General features: G+C 69.4%; 1 protein-coding gene across 4 annotated transcripts; it reads left to right on the top strand.

Moving 5' to 3' along the window:
* The first annotated feature begins 2,695 nt into the window (after positions 1 to 2,695).
* FHIP1B (FHF complex subunit HOOK interacting protein 1B) lies at positions 2,696 to 20,379 on the top strand. 4 transcript variants are annotated; one of them, XM_062567557.1, is made up of 14 exons: positions 2,696 to 2,729; positions 3,531 to 3,578; positions 5,980 to 6,046; positions 13,243 to 13,557; positions 13,666 to 14,268; positions 15,116 to 15,274; positions 15,368 to 15,454; positions 15,693 to 15,860; positions 15,944 to 16,023; positions 16,542 to 16,711; positions 16,881 to 17,957; positions 18,144 to 18,322; positions 18,806 to 18,968; positions 19,511 to 20,379. In XM_062567557.1, exons 4-14 carry the CDS (start codon positions 13,420 to 13,422, stop codon positions 19,804 to 19,806), a joined length of 3,120 nt encoding a protein of 1,039 aa, XP_062423541.1. In that variant the 5' UTR covers positions 2,696 to 2,729; positions 3,531 to 3,578; positions 5,980 to 6,046; positions 13,243 to 13,419; the 3' UTR covers positions 19,807 to 20,379. The 4 variants fall into 4 exon arrangements, with proteins under 4 accessions (XP_062423541.1, XP_062423542.1, XP_062423543.1 ...); XM_062567558.1 differs by lacking the exons at positions 2,696 to 2,729; positions 3,531 to 3,578 and adding an exon at positions 5,422 to 5,492 and having other exon boundaries at positions 13,744 to 14,268; XM_062567559.1 differs by lacking the exons at positions 2,696 to 2,729; positions 3,531 to 3,578 and adding an exon at positions 5,422 to 5,492 and having other exon boundaries at positions 19,659 to 20,379.
* Positions 20,380 to 20,589: the final 210 nt, after the last annotated feature.

Here is a 20,589-nt window from a genome sequence, read left to right as displayed (position 1 = left end):
CCAGCCCCCGGCATCACCCCAGCCCCCAGCATCACCCTGACCCCCGGCATCGCTCTGATCCCCGGCATCACCCCAGCCCCCGGCATCACCCCAGCCCCCGGCATCACCCTGACCCCTGGCATCGCTCTGATCCCCAGCATCACCCCAGCCCCCGGCATCACCCCAGCCCCCGGCATCACCCTGACCCCCGGCATCGCTCTGATCCCCGGCATCACCCCAGCCCCCCGGCTCCCTGGACCCCAGCCCCCAGCATCACCCCAGCCCCCGGCATCCTCGCAGCTCCTGGCAGTGCCCTGACCCCCAGCATCGCTCTGACCTCTGGTGTCGCCCCAGCCCCTAGCATCATCCCAGCTCCCCACAACCCCCAGCATCACCCTGATCCCTGGCATCACCCCAGACCCCCACAGCCCCCAGACCCCTGAGGCCCCCAGCCCCCAACATCAACCCAACCCCTGGCATCATCCTGGTCCCTAGTATCACCCCGATCCCTGGCATTGCCCCGGCTTCTGGCAGCCCCTGCAGCACCCTGGCCCCTGGGATCACCCTGGCCCCTGGGATCACCCCGGCCCCTGGGATCACCTTGGCCCCTAGCAGCCCCCGCAGCACCCCGGGCCCTGGCATCAGCCTGGCCCCTGGGATCACCCCGGGCCCTGGGATCACCTTGGCCCCTAGCAGCCCCCGCAGCACCCCGGGCCCTGGCATCAGCCTGGCCCCTGGGATCACCCCGGCCCCTGGGATCACCTTGGCCCCTGGCAGCCCCCGCAGCACCCCGGCCCCTGGGATCACCCTGGCCCCTGGGATCACCCCGGCCCCTGGGATCACCTTGGCCCCTGGCAGCCCCCGCAGCACCCCGGCCCCTGGGATCACCCTGGCCCCTGGGATCACCCCGGTCCCTGGGATCACCCTGGCCCCTGGGATCACCCCGGCCCCTGGGATCACCTTGGCCCCTAGCAGCCCCCGCAGCACCCCGGCCCCTGGCATCAGCCTGGCCCCTGGGATCACCCTGGGCCCTGGGATCACCTAGGCCCCTGGCAGCCCCCGCAGCACCCTGGCCCCTGGGATCACCCCGGCCCCTGGGATCACCCTGGCCCCTGGGATCACCCCGGCCCCTGGGATCACCTAGGCCCCTGGCAGCCCCCGCAGCACCCTGGCCCCTGGCATCACTCCAGCCCCCAGCAGGACCCCACAGCGTGGCAGCACGCTGCACCCCAGTGGGACCTGCTGCCCTGGCAGGACCCCGTCCCCCAGCAGGACCCCACATTGTGGCAGGACCCCGTCCCCCAGCAGCACCCCGTATCGTGGCAGGACCCCATCCCCTGGCTGCACCCCGCGTCGTGGCTGGGCCCTGTACCCCCACAGCGCCCCGCCGCCGGAGCCGGCTCTCCAGGCGCTCAACGCGCAGTGCCAGCTTGTAGGCGCTGGACTCCAGCTGGGCCAGCAGCCGGGCCACCCGGGTCTGCAGCTCCTCCAGCGCCGCCTCCAGCGCCTGCGCCCGGCTCTCAGCCTCTTCGGCTGCTGCCGCCGCTGCCGCCTCCGCATGCAGGTCCAGCTTGTCCAGCCGCAGCAGGATCTCACGGCCCTTGGCCTCCATCATCGCGCGGGCGGTGGGGAACTCAGCCAGCACCTCTGTCAGGTCCTCCTTGGAGAGGCAGAAGAGGTCCGAGTAGCCGATGCTCTTGATGTTGGCGGTGCGCCGGTTTCCCGACCTGTTCCCTGGGGACGGAGAGGCTGCGGTGGGGCGGGGGCCGCAGTGCGGGGTCCCGCGGCGGTGCCGGCGCCACGGGCTCACCTGCGATGTTGATGAGGCTGATCTCCCCGAAGTAGAGCCCCTCGCCCAGGACGGCGAGCGTCGTGACGCCGTCGTCGGCCACCACGGCCAGGCGCCCCTCACGGATGAAGTACATCTCGCGGCCGACGTCGCCCTTGCGGCACACGAACTCGCCGGGGCTGCAGACCTGGGGCCGCAGCCTCAGCACCAGCTCCTGCAGCACGCCGCGCTCGCAGCTCTGGAAGAGGGCCACCTTGCGCAGCGCCGGCAGGTGCACGCTGGCGGCCACCTCGGCCCGCAGCTGCGCGGGCAGGTGCCGCAGCACCCCCCGCTCCTCCGTCAGCTTCCCCTGCGCCCGCAGGTGCTGGTGCCAGCGGGCCACGCGGCGCACCAGCTGCCGGCCCGCGCCGCGCGTCTGCAGGTAGCGCTGCACCGGGCCGGGGTCGGGGTAGAAGGCGGCGTCGGCCGCGCTCACGTTGGAGATGACGGAGCTCATGCTGCCCACGATGGTGGCGAAGCCCAGCACAGCCAGGAGGAAGCCGGCCGTCATGAAGAGGAACTCCTCCTCGCGCCGTGGCTCTGGCGTGTCGCCCACGGTGGTGAGGATGAGGGTGGAGAAGTAGAAGCTGTAGAGGTACTGGCGCAGCGGGCGGGCGAAGCCGGGGCGGCTGGCATTGGGGTGGACCCAGGTGTCGGCGCCCAGCCCCAGGTGGGTGGAGAGGGCGAAGTAGAGGCAGGCGTTCCAGTGGATGGTGACGAAGACGTAGAGCATCAGCTTGGCGATGCGGAAGGCGTTGGGGTAGCCCGTGCGCGTCTCCCGCCGGTCGAAGGCCTCGAAGAGCCGCGGCGCCCGCAGGCAGCGGTTAGCGCGCAGCGCCGGCACCCCCAGCCCCAGGCGGAGGTACAGCAGGTCTGTGGGCAGCACCGAGGCCACGTCCCAGGCGAAGGACCAGGAGCCCAGGTAGCACCGCCGGATCTGCGAGCGGTCCTGCACCAGGATGCCCTCCTCCAGGAAGCCTGGGGGCGACGGCGAGGCCACGCCATGCTGTGTCATGCTGCGCTGTGCTGTGCCGTGCCGCGCTGTGCCGTGCCATGCCGTGCCATGCTGCACCATGCCATGCCATGCTGTGCCGCGCTGTGTCATGCCATGCTGTGCCATGCTGCACCATGCCATCCCATGTCACACCATGCCGCATCATGCCACGCCATGCCTTGCTGTGCCGTGCTGTGCTGTGGGGAACCCCTGCTGCAGGGGTTGGACACCCCCAGGGCCCCGGGAGCAGGGAACATCCCCAGGCTGGGTGCCCAAGAGGACATCGTGTGGGGGGGGGGAATGACATGGCATCGCCGCTGGGGGTCCTTGGCAGGAAGTCCCCAGTGAGAGCAATGGGTCCCTGAGCGGGTGGTGATGGGTGCTGGTGGGGAGGCCCATGCAGGGAGGAGGCTGGCAGAGGACGGGGTACCCGGCATGGGGTGCAGAGGGGCCCCAGGACCCAAGTCTCATGGGATGCCACTTTGGAGCAGGGGTCCAGGCAGCCCAAGGTGGCACAGGGCTGATGGTCCTGCCTGCCGGGGTGGCATGCATTAACTGTGCAAACATGTGCAGCCATCCATTAGTGCGTGTGTGTGCACAAGTGAGCGTGGACACACACACGCGTGAGCTGTGGACACACACACACGTGTGCGTGCATACACATGCACGAAGGTGCGTGTGCACACGCAGCTCATGTGCGTGCACATACTGACACATCCGTGCATGCAGCGTGCCGCGGCACTGACCGGTGTGCAAGTGGACGGCGATGTCCAGCAGGTACAGCGCGTCGCAGAGGCAGTCCAGGCTCAGCCACACCAGCGCGTGCTGCTCCTGCACGTCGGTGAAGCAGCACCTGGCCGCACAGACGGCATCACCGGGGCTGCCGGGCCCTTGGCCGCCGCAGCGCCCCAGCACCTCTCGACGGCGTCGACTGGGTGCCGGACTCCTGGGCCCCATGGCACCAGTGAAGGGGCTTGGCCCCCTGTTGGGCCGCCCCATGGGGCCAGTTCCTGGTGGGGCACTGGGGCTGGCACCTGCAGATGAGGACGATCCAGTTGTACATGATGGGCAGGACCATGATGCTGATCCACCAGTAGTACCAGTCTCCGGAGGGGTCGAGGATCCAGCTCCGGGGGGCATCAGTGCTGTGGGGGGAAGGAGAGGGGCTGCCGGGCAGACACGGTGGTCGCCCATGGCCCCCACCGGCCCCCACATTGTCCCCCACCATGGGGCCGGCAGGCAGGACCCCACGCTGGTGCCCCCACCCCAGGCCCCATGGCAGGCGGCCGGGCCCCACTCACCCCTGCGTGTGCGGTGCATGGGTGCTGGGCCAGGCCACGGAGAGGAGCCCCACAGCGCCGCTGTGCCGGGGCTGAGCCCCACGGCGGGCGAGCGCCCGGCTGAGGCTGTGCATCCTGCAGCCGGGGCTCAGGCACCTAGCACCGCCTGGCTCCAGGCTGTGGCTTTGCGGCTCCGCCGGTACAGGCAGCGTCGTGGCAACAGTGGGGCCCTGGGGATGGCTCACCTGCGCCAAGGGCTGCGCAGCCAAGGGCATGGTGCAGGGCTGTGCATGGTGTGCTGTGCAGGGTGGTGCATGGTGCAGGACTGTGTCCAATGCCTGGTGCCCTGTGCCCGATGCAGGGCAGTACTTGGTGCATGATGCAGGGCAGTGCCCAGTGCAGGGCTGTGCTTGGTGCACGGTGCAGGGCGCTGCATGGTGCAGGGCAGTGCCTGATGCAGGGCTGTGCTCGACACCCGGTGCCAGGTGCCGGGCTGTGCTTGGTGCACGGTGCAGGGTGTTGCATGGTGCAGGGCGGTGTCCAGTGCCCGGTGCAGGGCGGTGCTCGGGGCCCAGTGCCTGGTGCAGGGCTGTGCTTGGTACCTGGTGCCCAGCTGTGCCCGTGGCCCGGTGCAGGGCAGTGCCCGGGGCCCGGTGCAGGGCTGTGCTCGGTGCCCAGTGTAGGGCAGTGCCTGGTGCCTGGTGCAGGGCTGTGCTCGGTACCTGGTGCTCAGCTGTGCCCAGTGCTCAGTGTAGGGCAGTGCCCGGGGCCCAGTGCAGGGCTGTGCTCGGTACCTGGTGCCCAGCTGTGCCCGGGGCCCAGTGCAGGGCAGTGCTCGGTACCTGGTGCCCAGCTGTGCCCGTGGCCCGGTGCAGGGCAGTGCTCGGTACCTGGTGCTCAGCTGTGCCTGGTGCAGGGCAGTGCCCGTGGCCCGTGGCCCGGTGCAGGGCAGTGCTCGGTACCTGGTGCCCAGCTGTGCCCGGTGCAGGGCTGTGCCCGTGGCCCGGTGCCCAGTGCCTGGTGCACGGCGCTGCACGCTGCAGGGTTGGGCTCGGGGCCCGGCGCCCGCGCGGCGCAGCCCCCCACGCTCGCCCCGCCTGTCCCCGCCCCCGCACGTCGCAGCCAATGGGCGCTCTCCTCAGGCGGCGGCGCAGGGTGGCCCCGCCCCGGCAGCGAGGCCCAGCCCGGGCCCCGGGAGCCGGGGCGGGGGCGTGGCCAGCGCGGCGGGGGCGGGGCCTGCGCGCGGCAGGCGGGCGCGGGTGCCTGCTCGGCGCGGCGGGGGCGGGGCGGGGCCGGTCGGGGCGTGGCCGGCGCGGCGGGGGCGGGGCCCAGTCGGTCGGGGCGGGGCCGGCGCGGCGGCGGCGGCGGGAAGATGGCGGCGGGCGCGCGGGGCCCGCGGGGGAGGTGGCTGGTGAGCGGCGGCGCTGCGTGGGGCCGGGGCCGGGGCCGGGGCCGGGGCCGGGGCCGCCGCGGCAGGGGCAGCCCGGCCCAGCCCGGCCCGGCGGCCGCGGGCAAGGCGGCGGCGCGCTGCCGGGCCCGGCGGGCGCCCCGGTGCCGCCGCTGCGGCGGGCCCTGGTGCAAGGTGCCCTGGGGACGCGGCGCCCTCGGCGGGTCCCGGCGCGGGCCGCCCTCGGGGCCGGGTCGGGCCGGGCCTCAGCGGCGCTCCGGTGCCCTTGCGCCGTCTGCGCCGGGCCCGGGGCCGCCTCGGCGGCGACCCGCGTCCTGGGCCGCGGCGTCCGGGCGGCTGCGGCGTCGGGGCTGCAGGCCGGGGGGGCGGGGGCGGCCCGGGGGCGGCCCGGGGACCTCGTGGGGGGGCGGGCGGCCCGGGGGGTCGTGTCGCCCCGGGGCCCTGGTTGGGGTCGGCTTGGCCGTGATGCCGCCTCGTTCCTCTCCCCCAGCGGCGGCACTGACGGACTGGACGGACGGACGGGACAGAGGGACGGGGCGCCGCCACCTGAGTCGCAGGTAGGAGGCTCTGGGTGCGGGAGCTGGGCTCGAGGCCGAAGCGTCGCTCCGGCGCGGCGTGGCGAAGGCGCTCGCCGGGGCCGTGCTCCGCGCCGGGGCCGCTGTGCGAGCGAGGCCGCCCCTTGCCTCCGGCACGCGCCGTCCGGTGCCCCGCGCCCGGGCCGAGGCGCCGTGCCGGCGTGGGAGCTGCCATGTGGAGCCGCTCCCCGCCCGCCTCTGCTCGCCGGGATTCCTCCGCAGCGCTGCGGGAAGCGCCCTGCTGCCCAAGTCCAGATCGCCCCGCTGCCGGCTCCCTGCTCCCTGCTCTGGGACGAACGGTGGCTGCACTGGCTCCTCGCCGGAGCCCGCATCCACCCACCGGCGGCAGAGCCGGCCGAGCCCGGTGCCGGCTGGAGGCCGTCTGGGCCACGGCACCGCTCCCTCCGTGGCTTGTGCGTGGCACCGGCAGGGCGGGAGGCCGAGGCGCTTTCCCCTCAGCTGCCGGGGCGGAGGCAGCGCCTGGGGGGAGGCCGCTGCGGGCTGCACGCCTGAGCTGTCCTGGGAGCCGGAGTTTCTGAGAACTGCCTCGTCCCTCCAATGGCCGGGCTGGACTCTGTGTCCGTGCGCTGTGGCATGTGCTTCCCCTGAGGCCGGGAGGGATTCCTGTGCGGGGCAGGGCCGGCTTCGCCCCATGCAAAGGTGCTGCGTCGACGGTGGTGCGGTCGTCTCCCGGCCCTCTGTTCCACGTGGCTCCGTAGGCACCTGCTGGGGCCGACGTGGCTGCGAGCCCTGGGCCAGGCCCCGCGTGTGGGCTCAGCCCTGTGCACCCGGGCTGGCGTTGCCTCCTGTGCCCCAGGGCTCTCGCCTCCTGTCGGCTCCCGCTGTCCTGGGCCGCGGCCGCTGCGGGCGGCGGGGCTGGGCTCGGCGCCGCGCTCATCGGACAGACCCTCGCTGACCCAGCGGAGGGGCTGCCGCCCATCAGCCCGTTGATCAGCCGAGATCATTTGGGCTGATCCTCTGTGCGGGATGCTGCTGGCTCCGCTGGCCTCCCCGCAGGTGCAGCCTCTCCCAGGGCCCCTGGGCTATTGCGGGGCCTCATCCCTGTGCTGTGAGCAAGCAGGGTGCCGTGCTCCCCCGTCCCAACGAGGAAAGGCCTCTTCAGCCCCAGGGTGGCTGCCGCGTCAGCTGGGCGTCTGCAGGGCTCTGCCTAGCCCCGAGGTGGGGGACACTGCAGAGGGCCAGGCCGAGCTGTGGGACCATGAGGGAAGCTGTGCTGACCCCCCCCCAAGCAGGACCCGGCTGCCGGGATCGCCCTCGGATATCAGTGGAGGGGGGTGGCCTCGCGGGGAGCCACCTGGGCTGCGGCAGCGCTCTCAGCAATGAGCTACCCGCACATGTCTTGATGTGTTTTATTTCTGCTCCGAATTTCTTGCCTTTCAACTCTGGCCTGTGGCTTGTGTTTCGCTTTTATCTGCTGGGCTGAGGAGCCTTTACTGTAAAATTTCTGTTTTCCAAGAGAAACTTTCCCTGTGATTAGGCCACACTATAATCTTTTCCTCAGTACTCAGACTGAGCTGCTCAAGTCCCTTGTGAAGAAGCAGGTTTCCCAGCCCTTCGATCCCTGCTGGGGCTGCTCCAAGCCCTTGCTCACCTGACGCTGGCACTGCTGGAGCGCAGGGGGTCAGAGCAAGGCAGGAGGGGTCCTGCCCGCCACACGCTCCCAGGGCACCGCCGCCTCCCCGGGGGCTTCGGTGGGTCCCCGCGCTGGCTGCAGTGCCTCGTGGCGCCGTCGGCCGCCCCTGCGTCAGGCTGCGTCAGCTGCGGAGGTGTCCTGGGGGCTGGCGACGGGAAGGACGAGGCCCTTGACGTCCTGCCTGGCTGGCGCCCCTGCCAGCTGTCCTGCCTGGCATCTCCCTTGGCTCGTGTTGGTACCTGTCGTGTGCCCCAAGCAGGTTTCACAACGTTTAATTTCTTAATCAAAACGCCACGTGATACCAAGTCAAAAGTCTTCCAGGAAGCTGTCTTACGTCTGTCCTGTTGTCTTTCTCCAGCAAATCTCTAGTCTCGTTGGAGAATGTTTTAGTCCAACAAGACGTGTTTTCCGTAACCTTAGGGTGGACTCTGCGCTGTTCTCCCTATGTTGGTGCCTGCAGCGGACCGGGGTCCGGGGCTGCTGCCGCGCTGTGGTGCGTGCCACCCAGATCGTGCCTCCAGCTCAACTCCTCTGGCGTTTCCTTAATGCCCCGCTTTTCCTGCGGCACAGCGTGGGCAGGCTAGTGGTTTATTGACTCGCTCTTTAAAACTGTGGCACAAGATGTCTGGATGTGTTGATTTTTAGTGAGGTCTAACTATAGTAACTGCAGTAAAACTTCACCCATGTTGGAATGGGAAGCTTGTCGTTGTATGATATAAATACATCTGGCTGGTTCCTAAAATACACGCAGGGAATACATCTGCCTCCTTCGGTGTTATTGCTGACGATGCTATGTTCAGCTAGCCATGGACTTGTTCTTTTCATTCTTAATATATTTGAAAAGTCCTCGAGAGTGCTGCCTGAGAATTATCCTTCCAATTCCCGTATTGGCTTTCTACCAATCCTCCTGCTCCTGGGTCTGCTGCTATTGACTTCCTCTTTTCTCTCTCTCTTTTGTGGTTCAGGCTTGCTTTAATACCTACTTTCATTTCCTCGCTAGGCCAACTCCTGTGCTGTGGCGAGCTCTTTCTGGCCTCTGTGCCCTCCTTGGTCATGAGACTGCGCAGGTGTCTCCTGAAGCAGCCCTGATGCCCTGGGGCTGGTCTTCCTCCTGGCTGATGTGGCTTGCATGAGCTTTGCATCAGTGCTTGCGAAGCTGCAGGCTTGCACATGCTGCCCATGTTGCGCAGAGCAGCCAGGCGGCCGTGACGTGTGCGAGGTGTTGGGCTGCCCGCCGCGAGGGCACGTGCCCTGGCGAGCGGAGCTTGGAGGCCGGAGCCGTGCTGCCATCCTGGGCCTGCCCGGGAGAGGCTGCGTGGAGCGGTGGGGCCGGCTGCTCCCGGACGTGGCCTGGCCGGCCTCGGCCTCGTCTCCAGCGAGTGCACAGGGCCGGGAGCTGCCGGCACGCTTGGCATGTGCGCCCTGCTCTGGCCCCGCTGCGGGGCTGGCTGTCCCGGCAGCGCCTGCAGCCTGGCGGCCGGCGGGGGTTGTTCCTGGCAGGGCCGCTGGGAACGCGGCAGCTGTGACTCGCGGCTCTGCGGCTGCTTGCGTGGACTTTCCGTGCTGTCAAGCTTTCCGTGCGCCGCTTGGAGTGGGTTCGTGCTGGACAGGGAAGCGCTGCCACTGCCTGGGGCTGGTGGCCGGTGTGGGTGTGTGGGGCTGACGTGAGGCTGCGGCTGGCACTGCGCTGGAGCGTGCCGGGCCAGGCAGCTCCAGCAGAGCCCTGTGCTGGGTCCTGAGCGCTGGTGGAGGGCGCGGGGCGAGGAGGGGTCTCTGCGAATAGCCCCGGCTCGCAGCACCCCAGTGCGATGCCCCCGGCGCTCCTCACAGTCGCGCCGCATGAGTCGAGGTGCCCGGGAGAGCAGCGCCCTGCCGTGAGGGAGCTGCAGCCACGAGGCACGGCCGCCAGCGCTGCCCGGCCCCGAGCCCTCGCCGTCCCGTGCTCTGCTCTGCCTGCTGCCACCGCTTCGCCCTGGCCCAGCTCCTCGGACTCAGCCCTTCCAGTGCTGGAGGAATCCTGAGGCTGGATTTCCCCAGGACTGAAATTTCTTCACCCAGCCACCCAAGCCCTTTTGAGGAGGGCTGATGCGAAGGACGACATTCAGCACTCCAGTGGTCTCGGCGTTATCTGACGTATCACCCAGCCCCTTCGTGGGGTTGGAGATCTGCCGGTGCAGCGCTGCCTACGGCCCCTGCAACCTTGGCGTGTTGCCCGTGGGCCTTTGCCTGCGCGATCCTGTCCCTGCTTTGCATGCTGCACCGTTTGGGGTCGTGCCACTTGCTATTTGGTCTTGTGCTGCGCTTCCGCTTAGTGCCTTGCATCAGGCGAGCTTGCGTTTGCAACACCGCTCTCACTTTGAGGAACTGCTTTTGCTTTAACCGCTTTCTCCTGCTTGACCCCTTGGGATCCTACCTGTGATCTTCCCTCCAGCTCCTCGCTGCAGCCTGCTGCTGGCCCTGTTTTTGTATTTCGCTTCCTTCTGGGACGGCGAGCTGTTTCTGCGTTGCTGTCCTCCACCGCGTCCTCGCCTGGTTCCTCCCTCGGGTCTGGCTGCAGCGCAGAAGAGCCAGCCCTGCTGCCCGCAGCCCCTGTCCAAGCTGCAGCTGGGGTGCTGCAAGAGCTCGTCCGACAGCCTGCACATTCCCAGTGGCTGTCCTGGTCATTGGCTCTGCTGCCGCCCCCGAGCCCTGTGCGAGGGGGGACGTCTGCGAGCCGCGTCCTCCTGAGCGTGCCGAGTGCTGGTCCTGCCCCGCTGTGCCGGCGCCTGCTGCGTCTGCAGGATCTCGCTTCGCAGCTCTGCAGAGCCAGGCTGGGCCTCGAGCCTTGCCGCTGGCCCGCTCCACGCTCACGATTGCGTCGCCTTGTCCGGGTCTGCAGAGACCTTGGGGATTGTCCCAGCCTGCTGGTGCATCCTGAGATAGCGACTGGTTCTGGCGACAGCCTGCGGTTGCGGGCTCGCCGCCTGCCCGCAGGGCTGGCGCAGGGAGGACGCGTGCGCCAGGCAGGGGTGCCACGGGCGGCAGCAGCGCTGTGCTGCGTGCTGTTTGCGGGGTTGGCCGCCTTGCGGGTCTGGGCCGCCACGGAGCACGGGGCAGGCGTGCTGACCACGCTCGGAGAGGAGAGCCCGTAACGGTAGGGCTGGGCGGGGGAGCACAGGCGGGAGACGCGGGGGTCTGTGCGTGGAGGCCTGGTGTCGCGGTCGTGGCGCCGCTCTTCTGTGGAGCCGGCACGGCACGGAGGATCCCGTCTCTGGGAGACGCCGGCAGAGCCCCGCGCGCTGGTTTGGGGCCTGCGGCCGGGGGTGTCTCCTGCCGCCCGTGGGCGTCGCAGGGGTGGGTGGGCAGTGGGCCCACGGTGCTGCCAGGCTCGGGGATGAGGAGGCTGCATCGGGGTGTGTCGGCCTCCATGCTGCCCGCCAGCAGGGCTGAGCACCAGCAGGCTCCTGAGGCACCTCGCTCGTGTTTCCGCCTGGCTGAGGGTGCCCAGGGCTCTGGGGTCCCGCTGGCCCCTGAGCCCCGGCAGGCTCCTGTGCTCCCAGAGCGACATCCTGGGCGGCGGAGGCTGGCCCCGGCGCGCTGAGCCGGCTCCTTGGGTTCAAAGTGCAGAGCTGGGTGTGGAGGACGGGCCCGCGGCAGGAGCCTCCTCCTGCCCCGGCATGCTCGCACTTCCTCTTCCTCCCCACCTCCCGGTGGCTCCGTGTGCTCTGCTTGCCCGGCAGCCGGCCGACCGGCGCAGCCACTGGCCCCAGCCTGCGGCACGGCGAGCCCTTCCGGGAGGGAGCCGTCCTGCTCGCGGTACCAGCTCCCGAGCCCGGGGCTCTGGCCGGGAGATCCCCGTGTCCAGAGCTGCACCCAGAGCGTGGCCCGCCAGAGCTGCTGGCCCCAGCTTAGGGGCTCGGAGAAGCTGCTGCGTCCCGGGCAAGCGTCTGGGGCCAGCACCGCCTGCCGTAGCCTGCGCCTCGTCTCCTTGGCAAAGCCGCCGGGTTTTGGCTCCTGCTGCTGGCTCTTGTGCACGACCCGGGAGCTGCCGCCCGTGATCCCTGCTCCCGTAGGTATGTGACTGCCAGGTGGGGAGCCGGCGTCGGTGTGCCCCCTTGAGCCTGGAGCGGGGTGCAAGGTCCGTCGAGGCTGTGCGAGGGGTTGTGGGGGCGGCAGCGTGGTCCCTTCCCGGTGCCGGCCTGGCCCACCGACGCTCTCGCCTGCTGCTGACCCTCGCGCCAGCGCCGCGGAGCCCTGCTGCTGCCACCAGGCCGCCCAGGAGCTCGGGCTTCCGCACAGGCCCGGCGCCTGCCCCAGCGCAGCGGTGTGCGCACATCGCCCCATGGCATCTCCCAGCCTCCGAGGGCTTCTCTGGGTGCTTCCCCACCGGGGCTCGCTCCTTCCTTGTGACCCGGCTGCAGCTGAGCCGCCGGTATTCGGCACGGTGGTCGCCGACCTGCGCCTGTGACGGGCTGCTCCCAGCTGCCTGTACTGCACCACCTGTTCCTGACAGCCCGCCCGGGAGCTCGTCCTTGTGTGACCCACTGCAATGCTTCCCCAGGTCCCCCGGCCCTGCCGGCAGCTGCACTCGCCGGTGGTGCCCGTGGGCTGGACGCCCGCCTGGCGGAAGTTCGATTGGAAGCTGGAGAAAACAGCCTAGCCCAAGGTGTCTCTCAGCACCCGTCCCTCCGTTGAGGGCCTGGCTTGAGCCAGCCTTGCCTGCTGGTGCCAGCATGACGGAGAGCTGCTGCCTGGCAGGAGCGACCCCGCAGCCTCTCGCGCCAGGCCCCCGCGCCGGGAACGGTTGCCACTCGCCCTCTTCCCTAGCAGCCGCGTCCTGCAGTATGCCCAGGGCCCCGGGGAGCTGCGCACCCAGGATGGCGGGGCTCTTGGCGGGTTGCTTGCAGCTCTGCTCATGAGTCGGGGCTCGGGTGAGCTGCGGCTTGTTCCCTTTGACTGGCTCGTTGGAGAGCACCCGCTCCTCCTCATCTGGGAGCCTTCCTCCTCCTGGTGCCGGGCTGTGGCTGCTCTTGCAGGGGCCATGGCACTGTTGGAATTTCTGAGGCAACTGCATGCCAGCGGCCTCGCTGCCTGCCTGCGTTCCCCTCCGAGCGCCGGGGGTTCTGGCCCCCTCCTGCAGCTGGGGCTTGGCTCCTGCTCTCCTCTTGCTCCTGGAGCTGCTGGTGCCCCGGGCCGCCTGCAGGCAGGAAGCTCTGGCTGCAGCGGGGCTCCCGCTGCCTGTTCCCTTCTCCCTCCCGCAGGAGAGAGGATTCGGTGGCACAAGGCGACGCGGGGGGATAGGCGACGGCGGGGCGGGTGCCGCTGCAGCTTGGTGGGGCCGTGTGCTTCAAGGCGGGTGATGCTCCAGGAGCTCCCGCGGTGCCAGGACCGGGCTCTGCCAGCTGCCCTGCCCGTTCCTCGGGTGCTGGCATGCTGTGGCAGGCGCGCGGGTGCTGCTCCCTGCCCTATGCAGGTCCGGCGGGGCGGAGGGGCCCCGGGCGCGCCTGGGTCCCGCTGGGCTCTGAGCTCTGCTCTCTCCCCGCAGCTCAGGCCGGGGCGGAGGCAGCATGGAGTGTGAGGCCCTGCGGACCAGCCGCCCCGCCGTGCCCCTGCGGCTCCACCAGGCAGCAGTCGGATCGAGATCCGTCGGCGGGGTGCCCCGCTGCTGCCCGTGAGCTGTCCTCTGGGCTCCCCCGCCTGCCTTCGGGCCTCCGCCCTCCCGATGGAAAGGATGAGCTGGCTCAGCAAGCTGAACCCCCGGGCGGCAGGGCACAGGGCCACCCGCAGCGTCAGCCTGCAGAGCCCCGTCACGGCCGACCCCGAGACCTGCCTCATGGTCTTCAAGAACCACTGGTCCCAGGTAAGCCCAGGCGGCTGCAGGGCTGGGAAGAAGGAACGAGCCCTGAAGTGGGGCTGCTCTCCGCTGCTGCCTTGCCCACCTCGTGGCACTCGGCACTGCTCTCCCCAGGTCCTGCGGATCCTGGAGAAGCGAGGTGCCAAGCCTGCCCCTGATGACCTCAGTGCCGTGCGCAACAACACCTACCAGATGCTGAACCTGCTGGCAGAGGACCGGCCACGGGGCGAGTCGGCCATGGGGCCCATCCTGGAGTTCGTGGTGTCGGAGAACCTGCTGGAGCGCCTGCTGTGCTGGCACCTGCAGGGAGACCTCACGGAGGAGCGCAAAGTGGAGCAGCTCAAGCTCTACGAGATGCTCATCAGCCAGGCCCGCCAGCCCCTGCTGCAGCACAAGCCTGTGCTCACGCCCCTGCTGCGGCTGTTGAGCCTGTGCGCGGAGCCCACCTCATCCCTGCTGGAAAACAGCCTTGTCCTGCTGCTCAACCAGCTCTGTGTCTCTGTGGCCAAGGAGCCGTCCATCCTGGAGCTTTTCTTCCACAGTCACACGGACCAGGGCCCCGCCAACCTCATCATATTCTCCCTCCTTATCCCCTTCATCCACCACGAGGGTGTCCTTGGGCAGCAGGCCAGGGACGCGCTGCTGCTCATTATGGCCATGTCTGCCAGCAATCACGCAGTGGCCAAGTCCATCACTGACAACTCCTACTTCTGCCCGGTAAGGCTCATGGCTGTGTGGGGTGGCAGGGCTGGGCTGACCCAACCCGATGTGTCACTCCCTGGAGCAATCGTGGGACCCAGGCAGTCCCTGGGGTCAGTGCTGCAGAGGCGGGTAGCGCTTGTTTGGTCAGCAGCCATAGGCGGCCTTGGACGGAGAATCCTGCCCATGTGCAGGGGACACACAATCCTGCCCACTCCTGCTGGGGAGTTCTGTGCTCTTGCAGCAGGGAGGTCCTGGAGATGCTGTGCTTGGTGGCAGGTTGGGGACTGGCTCCCTGGGGACATGGGGAACATAGAGCCTAGTTTCTAAGCAGAGCTCCCCTGCTTTGGACTGGCATGGAGGGGCTGTTCCCTGGGCTCAGCTGTTCCTGTGGGATTTTGAGGAGGCCAGTTGGATCCGGGGTGCCGGGGGATGCTGCTGGTGTCAGCACGGGGCCCCACGCGGCACAGTGCATGCTGATGGGGTCTGGGGGAGCGCAGCAGTGGCCAGCACGGCTGCACTTCCTGCTGCCCATCTTGCCGTTGCGGCTCTCCTTCCTGCCCCACTGCAGCAAAGCATGGCTCCTGGCCCTGCCGCAGGCCGGAGGCAGGTGGGGCTCTGCAGGCCGTGGCACGGGGCTGCAGTGGGGCCGGCTGTGCCCAGAGGCGGGCTTGGGGCTCACAGGGGGCCTGAGGGGCATGGTCCCTGTGCTGAGCTGGCTGTGCCGCTGGCTCCTGGTGGGCAGGGAAGGAGGTCTGGGAGTCACTCTCCTGCCCAAGGGGTGGTGGCACACTGGGCTGTGGGGCTCCGGGGGAACCCACGTCCTGGCGCCTGGACTGGCGTTGCTCAGTGCCTGTGTCCCCAGGTCCTGGCCACGGGCCTGAGTGCCCTATACTCCTCTCTGCCCCGCAAGATCGAGGTGAGGGGGGACGACTGGCACTTCCTGCGCCGCGAGGACTGGATCGGTGTCTCCTCACTTGTCCTCTTCATGAACTCGCTGGAGTTCTGCAACGCTGTCATCCAGGTTGGGCTGTGGCGGCTCTCGCTCCCTTGCCTCCCATTGGGCTGGAGGGCTGTGGCCTGGCTGGCCCCTGCTCTGATGGTCTGTGCTTTGCAGGTCGCCCATCCCCTTGTCCAGAAGCAGCTGGTGGACTACGTCCATAACGGCTTCCTTGTGCCCGTCATGGGGCCGGCGCTGCACAAGGTAGGCACTTCCGAGGAGCAGGGCAGGGAGGTGCCCCCGCCTCCCTGCGTAGCATAGCAGTCCCTCTCCTCACCGATGCCTCGGTGCCCGCTTGTCTGTGCTTGGGTTGCCTCGGGAGGAGGTTTCCTGCTTGTGTTCGCCTGTGTAGGGTTGGTGGAAGGCCATGCAGGATGCCCCTGTGCATGCATGGGGTGCCCTGCGTGGTCCAAGTCCCATGCTGAGCTGCTGTTGCCTGTAGACCTCCATCGAGGAGATGATTGCCAGCACAGCCTACCTGGACCTGTTCCTGCGCAGTGTCAGCGAGACGGCCCTGCTCAAAACCTTCCTGCGCTTCGTGCTGTTGCATCGGCACGACAACAGCACCATCCTTGACACCCTCGTGGGCCGCATCAACAGCAACTCGCGGGTGAGAGGCTCTGGGCCTGCTGCTGGCCACCAGAGCCCTGCCACGGGGCGCTGCCAGCTCCTTCACCGCCTTCCTCTCCCCAGCTCTGCATGGTGTCTCTGAGCCTCTTCCGGACCCTGCTCAGCCTCAACTGTGAGGACGTCATGCTGCAACTGGTGCTCAGGTAACCCACCCCGTAGCACACGCTGGGTTCAGCCCAGCCTGCAGCGCGGCGCGAGGGCCGACCTGCACCCCGGCGAGGCTCCCCTGGGGGGTGGCCAAGGTCCCCCTGCAGCCTGGCAGCAGGCCCTAGGCAGCTGCATCTTCTGCCCTGCTGCTGAAGGCACTAGGGGCAGCTGCGGGGTCCAGGAAGGCCTGGGATGCTGGGTCGTGCTGGAGGGACTGCTCCCCAGGAGCCAAGAGTGCTGTGCAGTGCCCTCCGCTGGTGTGGGGCCCTGCAGCCCCACTGCACCCTGCACTCAAGGCCTAGCATGAGCTGTCCAGCTGCAGAGCTGGGGAGGGGTAGCATCCAAGGCACAGCCCGGGCGAGGGCCCGGGGAGGCGTCCCCTCTGAGATGGGCCTGCAGGAGGGGCAGCAGTGCCAACTGCATCCTGTCCCCACGCATGTGGTGCTCCCTCGTGCCGGGCACGTGCAGCCCAATGCCAGCAGGCCCACGCATGCAGCCCTGCTGCTCCCCGCAGATACCTGCTGCCCTGCAGCCACGTCATGCTCAGCCAGAAGCGGGCCGTCAGGGACCTGGACATCTACGGCAAGACTGCTGCCAAGTTCCTGTCCCTCATCCCGCGGTGCTGCCGCCCTGAGAGCCTGCCCCTGATGGACCGCGAGGAGGAGCACGCGGCCTGGTCCAAGGGTACGGCGACGGTCCCCGCTGCTGCGTACAGCCCAGCACCAGCCTCGCTGCTGCCTGGGGCTTGCTGGGCCGCGCAGCTGGGGTCCTGTGGGGCAGCGCCCCAGACCTGGTTGCCACCTTCTGCAGCGCTGCTCCACTCTGATGGCCCCTTCCTTCCTGTGGCCCACAGGCCACGGCAGTCCCAACGTGGACACGTCCTCCGTGGTGACAGTGCCGAAGCCTTCCACCCCATCCCGCCTCTCCTTCTTCATGCGCCAGCAGAGCTTCGGCCCCGAGGTGGCCAGCCCCGCGCCGCGCTCTCCCGGCACGCCGTCCGGCAGCCCCTGCCACCGGGCAGCCAGGTGGGAGGAGGTGTCGGAGCTGGACAGGAACTACCTGGAGTACCTGCGGGACGCGCGGCTCAGCATCGACCGCTGCGTCTGGGCCTGCCGCGTCTGGTCGGCCCCCTACGACGGGGAGGAGCCCAGCGCGGGCAGCCTGGCCCCGGCACCTGACGGCGCCCTCCCGCTCAGCCCCGACTGCTTCAGCATCCCGCGGCCCCCCGGGCCCCCCACCCCGCGGACTAAAAAGCGGGGCCTGCCGGAGGAGGGGGCTCCGGAGGGGCCGGCGGGGGCCCCCGGCGGCAGCGGTGGTGAGCCCCGTGCGTGTCTGCCCAGCCCCGACGCCCAGGACTCGGGGACCCTGGTGAACGGGGCCCATGGGCCGTTGGAGCCGAGCCGGCCCGAGGGGGACGTCGCTGTGAAGAAGGTGCGCAGGAGCCCCCAAGGCGAGGGGCCCCCCGAGCTGGAGCGCCGGGGGCCGATGGCGCGCAACGGGGCCGCGGCCCCTCCGGAGCCCGCCCCCGCCCTGGCCCACCGGCCGCAGCCCCCGGGCTGGGAGCCGCTCCAGTCGGTGGATTCGCTGATAGACGAGCTGCTGGCCAAGGCGCCGGCTGAGCCCAATGGGACCAGCGTCAGCATCGAGGCGTTCACGGAGGAGCTGCGGGAGATCGAGGCCGAGATGAAGAACGGGAGCGGGACGGTGCCCGGCCAGGAGGAGCTGCCTTGCGCGCCCGAAGTACCCCTGTCCCGGGAGGAGGAGGAGGTCTACGAGAGCTTCGCCTCCCTCCCCGACAGTGAGGCTCCGGCCGGCTACGGTTCCGGGGAGGCGGCTGCGCGGGCGCCGTCCCGGGCGCCGGACCCGCTGTCCCAGATCATTGCCAGCCCGCTGCGGATGCTGGGGCAGCCGCCCAGCCAGCCCTTCACAGGTGAGTGCCGCCGGCACCGCCGGGACTCAGGCAGGGCCGTCTGCCGCCCACCGCGGGGGCCAGTGGGGGCTGTGCACCTCCTGCCAGGGATGCAGCCGGAGTGGCGTGGGCTGCATGGGGGCGAGGTGCTCTGGGAAGAGTGGGTGGCCGTGTCCCTACGGGCGCCTTCACCCCGTCCCCACACAGGCCCCTTCGTGACCGTGCTGTTCAGCAAGCTGGAGAACATGCTGCACAACTCGCTCTACGTGAACTTCCTGCTGACGGGGCTGGTGGCCCAGCTGGCCTGCTACCCGCAGCCCCTGCTTCGCTCCTTCCTGCTCAACACCAACATGGTCTTCCAGCCCAGTGTTAAGTCCCTGCTCCAGGTAGTGCCCGGTGCGGCGAGAGGGATTGGCGGGGGATGTCGGGGCTTGCCTGGAGCCGGTGCCTGCAGCAGCGCTGCTCCGAGTTGCCCAGGGCAGCTCCCCACTCCGGGAGCCCACGCAGTGTTGGGAACTGCTCCCCTTGGAGGGACCTTGTGATGGACGCTCGCATCCCTTGTGCTGCTGCCCCCTTCCCTGTCCCGCTCTATGCTTGGGGGTGTCTTCCCAGCTCCCTGCAGGATGCTGCCCTATGGCTTGCACTTGAGCCTAGTGCCAACTGCTTTGGGTCTGGGCTGGGCAGTTCCAAGGCTGGGCTGGGATAGCAGAAGTCACGATGGGCTGCCAGGCCAGGTGCCTGGGCTGGGGCATGGGGAGCCAGTGCAGCGCTCTGTGCGGCGCGTGGGGCGACACTTCCCCAGGCTGGCCTGGGGTGCCAGTGCCTGCCCTGCCCCGGGGCTGCCGTGACGCTGCTCCCGCCTCCCGCAGGTCCTCGGCTCCGTAAAGAACAAGATCGAGAGCTTCGCTGCCAGCCAGGAGGATTTTCCTGCTCTGCTCTTCAAAGCCAAGAAGTACCTGATTGCCCGGGGGAAGCTGGACTGGTCAGACACGCAGAATGCCGTGCCCTCCCTGCGCCGCTCGGAGACGCTGGGTAGGGCTGGGGAGTCCTGCGGGGGCGAGGCCTGGGCCAGGGCACCTGCCCCCTCATGCTCACACAAGTGGGGCAGGGGCAGTGGGGGGGGGGGCTGCGGGCTGCACATAGGAGGGCTAGGGGCTGCATGTTACTTTGCATATAGGACTTGGGGGGCTGCACTGAGAGTTGGGGGGCTGCACATAGGGGCCCTGGGGGTTGTATGTTGCTTTGCACTGAGGATTGGGGTCTGCACCCGGGGCTGTGGGCTGCATGGAGGAGGGCTGAGGGCTGCATGTTGCTTTGCACGGAGGGCTGGGGGCTGCACGTAGGGGCCCTGGGGGCTGCATGTTGCTTTGCATGGAGGGCTGGGCGCTGCGCATAGGGGTGCGGGGTGCTGCGTGTTGCTTTGCACGGAGGGCTGGGCGCTGCCCATAGGGGTGCGGGGGGCTGCGTGTTGCTTTGCATGGAGGGCTGGGCGCTGCACCCAGGCCCGGGAGCTGTGGGTTGCAGCATGTGGAGGCTGGGCTGGGCGGTCCCTGGGTAACCGCCTGTCCCCGCAGTGAAGAGCCGGAAGCCGTCCATCGGGGAGCTGATCCTGCGGCACACCAACAGCCCGACGCGGGCACGCCAGGCGGCTCAGCTCGCCTTCCAGCACATGCGGGAGGGGCAGGTAATGCACGCGCTGGCCGGAGCCTCCCTCTTCCGCAGCTCGGCTGAGAAGCAGAACGAGGCGCTGCGCGTCAAGAACGCCGTCTACTGCGCCGTCATCTTCAGCGAGTTCCTGAAGGAGCTGGCGGCCATCGCGCAGGCCCACGCGGTCACCTCGCCCTTCCTGACGGAGCCCCCCGAGGAGTGACCCCCTCCGGCGGTCGCCTTTTTAATTGCGCCCAGGACATGGACCTTTTTAATTTATTGGGGATGAATGTTTTGCCGAGAACTTGTTGCAATATGTATAAACGAGGCTGTCCGCTGCCTGTCCCCGCGTGCGCACGAGTCTCGCCGTGCCCCGGGGCCGGCGCACGGCAGCCCTCGTCCGGGGGCCCCGTGCCAGCCGCCCGGCCCGTGCTGCGCGCCGCTGCCCCGGGGCTCCCGGCGGAGGGGCGAGCGCAGGTCGCTGCATGGGGACGGCAGGGCAGGACCCTGTGCGGCCCCGGGGCCTCTCGGGGCTGGGCCCTGCCCGGGGGGCGCTGCGTGGGGACAGGCTGGCTCTGCCCCCCGGCGCCCTGCTGCCCCCCCACCCCAGCCCAGCCCCTCCACCGGGCTCCCTGTGCCGCCTGGCCCCTCTCTATGCAACACCCAGCGGCCCCACTGGGGCGCGGGGGGCAGGCCGGGGCCGGGCAGTGGGGCCGGGGCCAGGGCAGTGCATGTGGAGGGCAGCGTGTGTCTGTGCTGTGCAAAAGCCCTTCTGTAATAAAGGTTCTGGTCAAGGGCCCGGCCTGGTGCTCGCGGCGGGGGCCTGGGGACGACGGCACGCGGTGCTGTGGCTGCGTTGGCGCGCGGTGCTGCTCAGGGATGGAACGGGGTAGGGTGGGGTGGGATCGGATGAGATGGGATGGAGTGGGAGGATGACGGGAGCAGAAGGTGACCTGGACCAGGACGGACCGTAGCCATCCCGGGTTACAGAGCCCCGCGGCACCAT

The sequence above is a fragment of the Rhea pennata genome, chromosome 1 (genome assembly GCF_028389875.1).
Source record: "Rhea pennata isolate bPtePen1 chromosome 1, bPtePen1.pri, whole genome shotgun sequence".
Classification (NCBI taxonomy): Eukaryota; Metazoa; Chordata; class Aves; order Rheiformes; family Rheidae; genus Rhea; species Rhea pennata.
Note: the sequence above shows the minus strand (reverse complement) of the source record. Positions and strands in the feature narration are given on the sequence as shown.

Coding starts and splice junctions, on each gene's coding strand:
- FHIP1B (XM_062567557.1), top strand. CDS start 13,420: ATGGAAAGGATGAGCTGGCTCAGCAAGCTGAACCCCCGGGCGGCAGGG. Junction 15,275..15,367: donor TCTGCAACGCTGTCATCCAG/GTTGGGCTGTGG, acceptor TGTGCTTTGCAG/GTCGCCCATCCCCTTGTCCA. Junction 15,455..15,692: donor TGGGGCCGGCGCTGCACAAG/GTAGGCACTTCC, acceptor TGTTGCCTGTAG/ACCTCCATCGAGGAGATGAT.